This window comes from Leishmania infantum, chromosome 36 (assembly GCF_000002875.2).
Source record: "Leishmania infantum JPCM5 genome chromosome 36".
NCBI lineage: Eukaryota > Euglenozoa > Kinetoplastea > Trypanosomatida > Trypanosomatidae > Leishmania > Leishmania infantum.
The window spans coordinates 624248-637504 of NC_009420.2; the positions used below are offsets into that span (position 1 = coordinate 624248).

The 13257-nt window shown below is 55.4% G+C and overlaps 1 protein-coding gene across 1 annotated transcript; it reads right to left on the reverse strand.

The window, feature by feature from the left end:
• Positions 1-1911: 1911 nt before the first annotated feature.
• LINJ_36_1700 (putative clathrin heavy chain) lies at positions 1912-6993 on the reverse strand (the record flags this gene model as incomplete). The annotated part of the gene is made up of 1 exon (XM_001469715.1): positions 1912-6993. The coding sequence occupies one exon, from the start codon at positions 6991-6993 to the stop codon at positions 1912-1914; it is 5082 nt and encodes a 1693-aa protein (XP_001469752.1).
• Between the last annotated feature and the right edge of the window lie 6264 nt (positions 6994-13257).

A 13257-nucleotide genomic window follows, 5' to 3' on the forward strand; every position in this document is an offset into this window, starting at 1 on the left:
GGTTTTCGCTGCGGTCGACATCAGAGCACCGGCACACACACACACACAGACACACACACATGCGCGCCGGAAGCAACCACACACACGTTCGAGCCCGTCACCGCACACTAAAATGATGAGCTCTTTTCCTCGCCAGCGTCGCACCACCACACGGGCAGCCGTGTCTTTCCTTTGCAGCCATGTTTTTCGTTAGCGTTCCCCTTCACTGCCATACAGCAAGGAGAGAAACTCTACGGTATAGAGCATGTCGCAGGCATCCATCGCGTGCTGCGATGCAGCGGTAGGGCAAGCCCTGCAGCCGTGCGCCGACCCAGTCACCCGGGCACCGCCGCTGCGTCGAACAGTGCTCACACACACACACACGCTTACACAGCAGCGGCCGTTGCGCCGGTCGCCACCCGGTGCACCCGCCACGGGGCCGGGCTCGGGCACCCCCACACCAGTGGGCAGTGTGAGGGCGGGGGCGCGATGCCTTTCGAGCCACCTCCACACTCCGCCCATCACATGAACGGCACGGACGCGTTCGCTGACCGCAGGGCGCGGCGACGCCACGCTCACCAGGACATGGCCGCCCGGCATCAGCGGGGATGCATTGCTGTGGCTCCGCTACGCCGTAGGCGCTTGGCTCGGCCACCACCAGAGGCGGCTCCGCAGTGGCAGGGGATAGGGGCGAGGGGCTGCTTGGCTTTTTCCGCACGCAATGCGTGGGGGCGCTGGACCCTGCGACACCACGCACTGAGGTGTCGCCCCCCGTCCTCAGGGACTCCTCACAGAAAAAGAGAATATCGAAAGCGAAACCCGCGAGGACCCTCTCACAAATGCAGTACAGGAAAAACAAACGGGAAGAGGCGGAAATAAAAAAAGAGCGGAGGATCAACTCTGCCAACAGAAGAGTGTAGCCGACAACCATGCACAGAAACGCATGCACACCCCTCCCCTTTTCAACCGCTGCCTGCCGCTGCTGCCCCTTCACCTCTATTCCCCACTCAGGGACACAGAGGCATACCAATCACATGGCCGAGAAGCAGTGTCAATAATATGAGAATCGAGAGAACGACACCCAGTCAATACACGAGCAAACAAGCCCGCGCCGACCATTATGCCTACCACTACGGTCCACAAACTACGAGTAGGATAGGAAGAGGGGAGAAAACAGTGAAGAGAGAGAGCCAGAGAGCGCCAGTGGGGTAGCTGTCGTGTTGAGAAAGAAGAGGTGGATGGGAATAGAACCGCGTACGGCCGAGTGTCAACGAGCCCCTAACCCCCACTCCAACGCAGGGATAGAGAGAGCAACAACAGCCATGAGGGGAGGGAAGGAAGAACAGATAACGGCAGCGCAGAGAACGAGACGACGAAAGCAAGTCACAAGTAACGCTAAAGGCGGAGAAAGCCAACTACAGCCAAGAAGAGACAGAGGAAAGAAAAACAAGAAATACCTCTACATACATCGATAGATAGATGCACAGATGGATCTATCTATAGATGTATGTAGATGACACAAAAACACCCATACAAAGTCGACCAACAACGCAAAAACAACAACGAATCGAATGAGCCCAACAGCGATAAATAGAAAAAAAATGGAGTGAACATGAGAGAGAGAGACTAACGGTAAAAAAAAAACGCAGCGGAGAGACATCATAAGAAAAAAAGAAGAAACGCACAAGGGCGGCGACGCGTACGCTGATGCAGACGTGAACGAGAAGGTTATCGTAAACGGGAGAAGAGCGGGAGGTGGGCATGTAGGAGAGAAGCGGGGATACGGGTCTGGGAACGCACTTACAGAATCCGTGGTCAGCAAGAGGGAAAAAAAAACGCCAACGACACTCTGTCGACGCATCCTCAGCGATGCGTGCATGTCTATCCAAGGTCAGCGCACACACAGATGCATGCACATCCACACAGAGACTTCTAGAAAGGCCGGCCAGATCCGAACTGAGGCGGCATGCCAAAGCCCAACTGCGGCGGTGCACCGACCGGCATCCCGTTCATCGGCATGCCGCCACCCTGCTCGATCATTAGCGGCACAGAGCCGGGCCCCTGCACTGGACCGGCGCGACGAGCCGCGTCCTTCGCCGCAGTCTGCGCGTCCATCATCGACTTCTCCATTTTTTCGATCTTGTTCGAGTAGTCCTGGAGCACCTGAATCATGTACGGCATCGCCATCTCCGTTCGCTGATTCAGCCACGCCTTCTGCAACACCGTCGCCGGCTTCAGCAGGTCGTAGCATGTGTAGAGGCACGCGGCAAAACACTCGGGATAGTCCTTCACGAAGTAGTCCAGCAGGCTGCTCACCAGCTCGCTGTCGCCGCTCTCGGCTGCCGTGTCGATGGCCTCCTCGAACAGCTCGTTCTCCTTGGCCACCGCGACGGCGTGCGAATAGCGCTTGTTCTTGCGGTGCAGCAGCAGAGCGATCTTGCGGAACTCAAAGAGCTCCATCTTCTCTAGCCGCGACGACAGCTCCTCCGAGTCGAAGTTGTTGTACGTCTCGACGGAGTGGCGCAGCGCCTTGAAGTCTTCCTCCTCGATGTAGAGGTTGTTGAGGGCCTCGTTCACCTTCTTGGCGTTGCGCTCCTGCGCGGCCTCGAGGTAGGTGCGAATCACGTGAATAGGTGCCACCTTCTTCGTCTCCGTCATCACCCGCTCCGGATCCACGCGCTTGAAGATGGAGGACAGGAAGTCGTTCAGCTGCTCCGGGTGCGTCTTGAGGTAGAAGCCAATCGCGGTGTACAGGAGATCGCTGGCGCCGAGGTGGCTCACCGCGTCCTTGAAGATCTCGTGGTCGAAGGCGTCTGCGTGGTGCTGCATCATCGAGTTGGTCGCAGCCAGCCAATCCTCGTTGTTGATGTGCAGCACACGCAGCACGACCCAGTGGTGATACTGCTCGCAGACGGTAATCATCTTGTGCGTGTTGATCTTCTTCGCGTACATGTTCACGTGCTCCATGAGCTTCTCGGGCCGATACTTGGCCAGCAAGACGCCCATCTCGGTGAAGATAGACATGTGCGCACCCTGATGGCTAGAGGCGTTCCTGAGCACCGAGAATAGCTCCTCCCAGAGGCCGCGGCTTTCGTAGCGGTTGCACATGCCACTCACCTCCTCCGCCTTGAGCACCACTGGGACGGCGCAGACCCCAGCCAGCTTCAGATCCCCAGCCTCGATGCATGCCAGGTTGACCTCCTTGTACGTGTGGATCGACTTGGCCTTCTTAGCCGCCTCTACGGCGGCGGACAGGTTGCTCAGCATCACCTCCGTCGACGCCACGCGAGCGTAGTTGTTCGCCACGGTGTACAGCACGCGCGCCGACTCGTACAGCTTGTCCTGGAAGCACTTGTCGGCAATGGCGCCGATCTTGACGTTGTGCGTCTCCTTTAGGAACTCCTCCAGCTCCTCGAGGCGGCCCGTCTTGGCGTACGTGATGACGAGCGCCGTGTCAATCTTGTTGTCTTTTGCGCGCGAGCACTGGCGGGCCATCGTAAGGTACTTGATCAGGTCGCCGAACTGGTTCGTGCGCTCCGCCGCAGACGTCACCTCGACAACGAGGTCGGGGTTCTTCGCCCTAATAAGGCACTCGATACCCTCGTGCACCTCGTCCTGCTTTACCAGGTACTCACCTAGCACAGACCACACGACGGCAGCGTCCGTCTTTTGGGCAAAGGCGCGGCCGCGCGAAACGTCGTTCATGTCCTGCAGGAGCACCGTGATGGCCTCCTTCTGCATGTTGTGGCGCGTGTATACAACAAACGCGATCTCATGCATGCCGGCGCCCGAGGCGACGTGCGCAATGTCCTTGGCGTCGTAGTCCTCCAGCGTTGTCACGTACTCCATCACCTTATCCTTGCGGGCACGCACCGCAGACATGATCAGAAGATTCTCGAGGAAGCGGTTCCTGCGGAAGCGGCCGTGCACCACAATCTGGCCCAGCAGCGAGGTGAGCTCCTCCGTCAGATTGGCGTTCATGAAGGCGCGCACCGTCGTGCTCACCTCCTCGCTCGACTCACTCTCTGGCAGCGCGATCTGCTGCACCGACTCAATAAGCTGCTGCCGCTCCGCCGAGTTCTGCCCCAGCACGCTCGCCCATAGATCAAGGTTCTGCTCTTTCACCAGGTAGCGGGCCAGCTGCTTGTGCATGCCGTTGCGGTGGCAGAGGTCGATCATCATCTCGCTGCAGTGGCCGCGGCAATACGCGATGTACGCGAGGTTGGGGTCGCGCGTTTCGCAGTACTTGCCCACCACCTGCGAATCGTAATACTCGTTTTCCGACAGGAACTGCTCGGGGCTCTGGCCAATGTCGACGTAGATCTTGGCCAGCGCGTTGTACAGCGCCTTGTCCGTCTTCTTCTCGCTGCGGCGGTCCTCGAGCCATTGCTTGATGAGGTGCAGCCGGCCCACCTCCTCCACACAGTCAACAAGTTCTTCAATGGGGCACATCGTCCCAACCGCCGTGAGCATGTTCTTGATGAACTCCTCGCTCACGTTGCACTCGATCAGGGCCTGCACCACCTGCGGCGTCTTACCGGGGCTTCGCCGCGTCAGGTACTGCTCTATGCAGCTCTCGTTGCCCGTCTCCACCAGGTAGTGCACCATCTCGTTCACCATGTTGTGCTGATCGCACACGTTGATGAAGGGCCACATGTCCGTCAGTTTCTTGCTCTTAAGGTAGTTCTTCGTCCGCTCGGCGTCGTAGCACGGGCTCTCGCGGGTCATGCGCTCCAGCTCCTGCATTTGGCCCATCTCAGCAGCGGCCTCGATGTAGCGGAAGTGCACCTCGGCATCACGCGTGTACGGCACCACGGCCCCGAGATAGTAGTAGAGGACGTCGTACAGGCTGTGCTCGAGGAATAGGTCGATGAGGTCGGCGGCGCCGAGGGCGTCACTGTACTTGGTGGCCACCTGCACAATAACCTTGAAGTTGTGGCGCGAGTTGGTGCAGAGATCCTCGAGGCACTTGAGGCTGTCCTGCTTGTTGAGCTTGCCGAAAAAGTCCACGAGCCACTCGGGGTTGAAGTTCTGCAGCTGCTGCAGGCAGCGGCGGATGCTGGCGAGGTTGTTGAGGTCGGAGTCCTGCTTCTGAGCCATTATGTAGCAGTCAATCGCGTGCTGGTGCAGACCAGCGCGCTCGCAAAGCGGCGCCAGCTTCATGCCGTCGTAGCACTGGCAGATCTTGCGGACGAAGATCTTATCGGCGACGGATGGATGTGAGTACTTGAGGTTCATCTCGAGCAGCTTCGTTTGCAGCTCCATGGTCGACTCGTCATTGTGGTCGCGGAGGATCTCCAGAAGGAACTCGGTCGCCTGCTGAATCTGCTGGGCCGACACGAACATGTCCACCACCTCATCCGCGGTGAGCACCGGCCTATCGCCCATCTCTCGGTACAGCATCAAGCCAAGGTTGACGGCGTCCTGCGGCGCAACTCGGATAAAGTTGTTCATGATGACACGCCAATCCGGCGAGAAGTTCGCGCGCTTGCAGTACTCCACCGCCTTCTGCGTCTCGTTGCGCTGCAGCAGCAAGTTCAGCACCTTGGTGTGGGCATTGCCCTGGTGGAAGATCTTCAGCGCCATGTTGGAGTCCGCCTGCTGCACCAGGTCGCCGAGCTCCTCGGAGGCCGTCAGCTTTCCCTCTTCAAACTGCTGCTTCACGTAGCCGATGCCGCCCTTGGGCACCACCGCGCGCGCAAGTTCGACAGACTCGCACTCGTTCAGGCTCGTCTCCGCCAGCGCGATCTTGAAGTAGGTCGAGATAGCCGGCGGCTGGCCCGGTTGCTGCGGCATTTGCATGAAACGCATGAGAATCTCGCGGGTGCGCAGCGAGTTCCCTGGGGCACGCAGGCACATGCGGACGGCCTCCTCGACGTTGCCATTGCGAAGGAAGTTGTCCAGCTGCACCTTGAAGAGATCGTCGACGCCGCCCAGGTTCGCCGTGGAGGCGATGCGCAGGGCCAGCTCGGCGTTGTGCATGCGGTTCTTGACAAAGCCGATGATACCGTTGTCGTTGGGGCCGATGCGCATGACGGCGCCCTGGTTGTTGACGCACAACACGCCGCCGACCTTGTTGTCGGCTGCGCCGCAAAACACCACCGAGCTCGAAAACTGCTGCTCTACCAGGATGGTTCCGGTGAAGATGTCCATCAGCGCAAAGCTGCCCCGGCTCGTCGCCACGGTCAACAGCTTGTGGCGGTCCGAGACGTTCATGGCGACCGGGAAGTCGCCGGGCTGAATGTTTACGCTGTAAACCCGCCGCAGCATCGACAAATCTGTCTTGGAGCCGGTCGGCAGCTCCATGATCATGACCTGGCCGCCTTGCTGCGGGCTGTTCCAGGCGAGGCACATCACATTGCACTTGCGAGGCTCGGATGGAGTGGAGGTGGAGATGAAGCAGCACGCATGGCCGTCGAGCACGCGACTGCTGCGGTTCTCGACGCTGTACAGCAGCGCCTTGCCCACCATGATACCCGATGGGTCACGCGCCACACCAGTCACGACGAGCCATTTCTTCTGCTCGTCGCTGCGGTATGAGAGCACCTGCACACTGCTGTCGTAGTCCGCGCTTCGGTCGAAGATGTGCTGCGGCGCGTCGTCGGCGGCGGTGTCGAGGCTCCAGTGGTAGACTGCCTTTGCCGTCACAACGCCGAGGGTGCGGTCGTCGATCCAGCGCCAGTACGCAACATCCTCATGAAAGAGCGTCGCCTTAAGCCGCCGCGAGGCGTCCACGTCGAACACCTGCAGATTGCGGCCGCTGCGTAGTGCCAGGATCTTCGACTTGGGGTTCATGATGCATGACTCCGCATCCTTGACATTGTTTCGAATGCTCTCGCGCTTCTCGAGATCGACAATGACGAGTGACGTCGGCCCGTCGCCCTGAACATCGCGGACGCAGACATACTTCTCGCTCTCTAAGGTGACATTCTTGAAGGAAATGGAGCCCGGGCGGAGGCCACCTGAGACCGAGTTGAGCTGAAAGACCTCCGCAGAAATCGAAGGAGAGTCCATCTTGCCTTTCCTTTTTTTTTTCTGTTTGTTTGGCCTGCTGAGCAGCAGCACGCGCCCTGTTCGCTGTATGCGTGAGTGTGGGTGTGAGCCGGGGGAGAGGAGTGGGGGAAGGACACGATGGGAACAGCACACTAGGAGCTCCAAAGCAGGTAATCAGAAGAAATGCAAAGGCAGTACACACACGTGCGCGCGGAGGGGGGGGAAGAACAACGAAAAGGAAAATGACGTTGAAGTCGAAAGAAAATAAGGAAGTCGCCCGTCGTCAGCCCTGAATCGTGTCTGCCTGTTCTCTGTGTGGAGGAGGGAGGAGGTATGTATGGTTTTGCCTTTGGGGTAGGGGTGGATGCCGCAGCGTTTGCGGTGCTCGTTCTGCTGCTCCTCTCGCTAAGCTGTGTAGGGGGAGAGAGGCGTGGTGAGCGAGACACAAAGTGTTTCCCTCTTTCTCGCTCCCGTGCACGCACAAGAGGGAAGATAACGAAAAGAGCGCAGGGAAGAGAAGCCAAAGGAGGTCCCGCTGGCGCACAGCCCAAGGCACCCGCACAGCTCAACCAACACGTGGCGATGGCAAAACTAAGCACCAGAGGCAGAAGCAAAGGCAGTGAGAGGTGAAACAAGCAATCAAACAACAACAAAATGAAATGGCCTATGATCAACGTACACGTACGAGCTACACACTGCACGAGGTGGATGGTGGCCAGGGTGGTTATTCAACGCCGCGCAAGTATCATTTGTCGGCATGCGTGTGCGTGTAGGTGTGTTTAGGTGCGAGGCAAGAACCAAAGAGCACAGGGGAGGAGCAGAGAGGTTTGAGCGAGATGGCGGGCTATCGGCACGTGCACATGCACAGACACAGAAGAGCTGGCATCCCTCTCTCCCATCAAGAAGAGGTGGGCCTTCTCCTCTTCTTTTTGTTACTGCTGTGGCGTTCTGTTTTTTGGCCGTTTTGTGCGTTTCCTTCGGCAGCGTCCGTGGAGCAGCAACAACAAAAAACAACACGCAAAATGTCGTCAATGCAGAGTGATGCCCGTGTTTGAGAGCACACACACGGCAAACAAGAAGCACACAGTCCGTGAAAGGTGGAGGCCAGAGGCTGTTGCCAGCACTTCAGGGACAGCCACCCCGTCTACGCATAGGCGCCCCTTTTTCCCTATCGTTTGGTGCTGTTCGCGCACCTAGTCGTGCCGGATGTGGTCGCGCAGCGACAGAGAAGCAAAGAGCAATGGGCCATAGGGCAGAGGGGGTAGACCTCGCGGAGCTCGAGAACGGTACGCAGCGAGAGAGAGAGGCAGAGAGAGGCAGCCTGTGGCATGAAGGAAACAGGAAGAGAGAGCAGAAGCAATGTGCGCCACAAACTCGAGCGCAGATGCCGACACCTCCTTCTCCTCCTTAATGCGTACCTCATGCACTGGCTTCTCCCTCTAGCTTCGCATCCGTCGCTGTCCTACCCCTGTGGTGTTGCCTCCTACCCCATTCCAGTGTCTCATTGCGGCCCCTTCTCGTTTTTTTTTTCGGGCAAGAACGCGGATGTTTCGATCTCCGATGCCACTGAATGACAGCGTCATTCCTTGCTATGCTCTTTCTGCCTTGTGTGTGTGTGTGTTTTCGTATGCATTTGCTTGGTTATGCCATTAAGACCTTCGCGTGCATGCGTCTCCCTGTGCGTACGTTCGCGTGTGCTGGCTCATCTTCCTGTTGGTCCTTCCCACACACCACCGCACACCTCTTCTTGACTGCCCGACTTCTTCGTTCTTTTTTTTTCGTGGTTGTTGACTTCCTCTGCTTCCTCGCCGAGCGAACCTCATCATGCAAGGAGAAAAAGAGAGCAGAGGGGAGGAGGGGGACAGCAGAAACGTCCAGCCTGCATGAAAGATAAGGGAAGAGACAGAGGAGTGGAGAGCAGCGAGAAAGGGGTAGAGAGAGGGGTAAGCATTCACTTACAACAGCAAACGTAAAAAAAAAGAGGCGAGGTTACGGGAAACAAAGAAGAAGACCAAACTCCTGCGAGATGTGTGCCTCTCCCTTTCCCCTTCGCGCGACCACTTTTTTTTCCTCCACCCCTCCCCCATCGCAAAAACAAAAAGGGGCACACAAAAACCGACGCGTACACACAACGCACACACACACACACACATATATATATATATGCAAACACCTAGAGTGAAGCACACGCGAACCCAATAATCAAACATGGAAGAAGACACGAAGAGAAAAAAAAAAGAAACGGTAACAAAGAAATGAGAAGCGAGACATCGAAGTGTTTTAGATGCAAAGGAGTGAAGCGCGAAGAAGTTGAGAGAGAGGGGGGAAGGGAAAGAAACGAGCAGAGAACGGAGGAAAGAAAAACAATGTGCGTAGAGAGAGTCGGCACCGTCATAAACCCGCAAAAAAGGCATACAAAAAAGACGTACCAGATCGACACACAAGAGCCAAAGACATTCAAGCGCACCGTACAAACACACACCAACACTCAGCAGTCGACAAGCAACTTGCACGATGGGGTGAGAGAGGGAGAGAGGAAGGGAGGAAGGGGAGAGATTGTGGAAGCAAACACCTATACACGCAGGCAGCAGCGTCACATGAACATAAGCACGCGAAATGGTGATTTTCGTGTCTAAGGCTCCTCTTTAGGCGTGTCGGTGTCGCAGGTATGAGAATCAAGAGAGGGTGGAAAAAAGGGAGGCGGCACCGCACACACTAACCCCTGACCGTACCCCTGCTTACATTGGGAGGAAAAGGGCCGCTTCTCTCACAGGAAGTGCTGGTGGAGGATGGGAGAGAAACAAAGCAAAACAAAGCCCTCCGAGTGCCTCTACAGAACGGAGTCGCGCGGAGGCTGCAGAAGTGTCAGCACTGCTCGCTTACACTGCTGTACCTCTTCGAGACAGCGACTACAATCACTTATACGCACATCACACAAACCTCCGTTCTCGGCGGTTTTTTTCTGCGTTCTTCGCCCACCTCTGAACTCATTCTTTGGATGTTCTCTCTTTCTGCCGTTATTTTCGCCTCACTTTTTTTTCTCTATTAGGATGCTCCTCGATACTTTTCCCTTTTTTCGGCTCACGACACACACACACATACAACACACACACGCAAATCGACAAACGCATACATAAAGTTGGCATCCTTTGAAACACCCCATAGTCACCTAGGTGTGGGCGCACACGCGCGCAAAACGCGGCCTCTAGCTTCCGCGGGAGCAGAAAGAAAGACGGACACACATGTGATGGCGAACATGGGAGAGGAGAGACGAAAAAAAAAAGCACCAAAAAAAAGAGTGCAGATACAGGAAGGAGAGGAGAAAAGAGATGAGGATCCCCTGAAAAAGGAAGGGAAGGGAGAGTGGGGCATTCTGTTGACGGTCGTACTCTTCGTTTTTCCTTTCGAAAGCGCTTTGGGGGAGAAGGAGGGAGGGGGGGGGTCTGGGCGAGCACAAGAAAGTGTATTGTTTTTTTTTTTCGGTCTTTGCGCGCGCGTTGTCTAAGGCCCTCACGGTCGTGGAAAAAAAAGTCGCCAAAAAGAAGAAGACGACCACGTACACTAAACAGAGAGCACGAAGAGGGGGAGATAGATACAGATATATAGATATATGCCAAAAGAAGCTTGCGAGTTCGATATGGAGACACGCACACACAGAACCAAACGCACGCGTCGAAAGACAAAGAGAACGAAAGGAAGGAGGAAGGGTGAAGCATATCAAGGCGCACGGTGCACTAGAGTACGGGCACGCGCTCGCATGCCCACACAGGCACAGACGCGTGCGCAGAGGCAGAGAGCTCCAACCAACCCTTCTTCTCTGCACCTATCTACTCTCACATCCGCATACAAATACACACAGGCGCACAACGACCTGGGCAAGGAAAGCCAACAAGGGCGAAAAAAAAAGCTGATGATGAGTTGCAAGATCAGATGGGAGCGAGAAAGGGAGAAGAGGAGGGAAAAGCGAAAACAGAAGCACCACAACGCATGGATAAAGAGAGCTAATCAACTTTCAAGCATAGAAACAAGGAAAGAAGATGAGAAGAAGCGCATTCGTGGTATACAAACAACACAACACAGAAAAAAAAAAGAAATACCCCAAGAGAAGAAGCTCAGTTGTGGACACAGAACAAGAGAACAAAAAAGGCGGTGGTAACCTCTCAACGCTCTACTACAGAAAAGGAGAGCAACATCGAGATAAACGCAAAAAAGGACCGGAAAAAATCGTGAGAGAGCGCGCGAAAATAAAAACGAAACAGAAGGCGTGAAGCAAAATTTTAGAGAGCGCCAAAAAAAAAATAAAACTGAAAATAAAAACAGAAAGAGGTCGAAAAGGGGGGAGGGGCAAAAAAATTAAAACGAGAGCAAAAAGAAGAACCTGATGTCAGACCGTTTCTTCTTTTGTGGCTGTCTCTTCTTCCTTCTAACTTGCGGCAAGGATAGAACTTTCCCTCGCTTAGATTCGCCTCTGTTTCAGCGCTTGATGTGCCTGTCGTCGCATTCATGTCGGACAATTCTTGCTTTTTTTTTCCGTTCTCGTGCGACCATCTACGCACTGACTGTTGTCATGGCCCTGGTGGCACCCGAAGTCTTCGCTACACGCAGGCACACTTCCTCACTAGCGTGAAGCTTCGGTCGGTATGCGGCAATACAAGAAAGCCAGTGGATGGAGAACACACACGTGCGAGTCACCGGACGCTCAGACGCGCAGGCACGCACACAAGACGCGCTGGTGGCAAACAAGTGAAGAGCACAGCAAAGATGAAAAAGGGATCGCATGGGGAAGAAACCAAAAGACAAAAAGAAGAAACGATCACCTGTCAAGAGAACTAATCTCGGACAACCAGAAGAGACATGATGAGCAGCCACGCATGCAACCAAGTGTGCACCAACGCGCCCACGCAAGCATTGCAGTGCATCTACACGCGGGCAACGGTCCTTTCACACACACGCTTAAGCATACACTCAGAGAGAAAGAGGCGAAAGAGAAAAAACGCGCTTCAAAGAAAGCGACAAGAAGAGCACACATACAACGACGAAAATAGTTGAGAGGAGTAGGCGGAGTGCTTCTTTTTCTTTCTCCTGAGCAGCCAGCCCTGACAATCACGACAGCTGGTCATTCCATGAAACATGATCTACCGCCTCCACGGCCTCTTCTCCGTCTCGCCCACTTGTCCCTCTCTTCCGCCCCTTGTCTTTTTTGTCTCTGCTCTTCCCGATCATCGCCATAGGAAAGAAACTCTTCACCTCTGTAGGGTCCGCTTCCTGTGTGCTCGCGAAACCCACATGCGCGCGAGAACACAAAAAAAAAAACGACGGACTTTCTTCTTTCTGTTTTATTTTTTCTTTCGTTCACACTTCTCTCTCTTTTCCCTTCCTCTTGAAACATACAAGCCGGAGACACAACGCCAATCCCATGAGATAAAGAAAAAGAGGGGAAAAACAACAAAAGGAAGCACACACGCGTGCGCAGCGGCTCATACACTCGCATGTAGGTGTGTAGGTGTGAGCGTGTGTGCGTGTCGGTGTCTGTGTGCCTGCGCACTGCAACGCATACACGCACAAGTAGACAGTCAGAGACCTTGGAAAGTGCGAAGAAAAAGAAAGAAACGCAAACGAGGAGTAAAGGGGATGGGGAGAAGCGGGGCAAGGAAAGCCGGTGAGGCGTTCCGTCCAAAGGCCCGCTTTATACGCTCTCCTCGTCGATTTTTTATGCTTTCGCAGCTCTTGACAATCACGCGCGTGTGTGTGATCCTTTTTGTTTGCCCTTCGTTATTTTCTGATTCCCTTAAAGCACACATGCATCCCTTTTATTTATCTTTCCTTCTTTTTCGTTTTTGTTTTCGGCTTGCCGACCGCTTTTTTTTTGACCGATAAGTACGGCAAATACACACAGAAACAAACACAAGCATCCCTGCTCCTAATTATTCCCGTCCGCCTCTCTCCCTCTCTCCCTCACAGCCTCCCTCCCTTGTCGTTCTTTTTGCCCTCTTCACATCATGGCCCTGACACACCTGAACACGGGCAAAAGCCGGCATGCCTGTTGTCGAGAGCAGGCATTCGCCCTCCTTTCGCTGCCTTCCGTCGCCCTCTCCGCTATGTGCCCCGCTATCGATCGCGTTTTTCTTGGCTTGCTGTCTTTATTGCATCGAGGCTTGAAGGTCACCACGCCATAGGCGAGGGCGATTGCGAGCGAATCCGGAGGGGGAGAAAGAGAGGCGGGGTGAGATGAGCTGCATCGGCAGACGCGCGCCTGCGTTCACGCCCACCCTGCATGAAGCATGG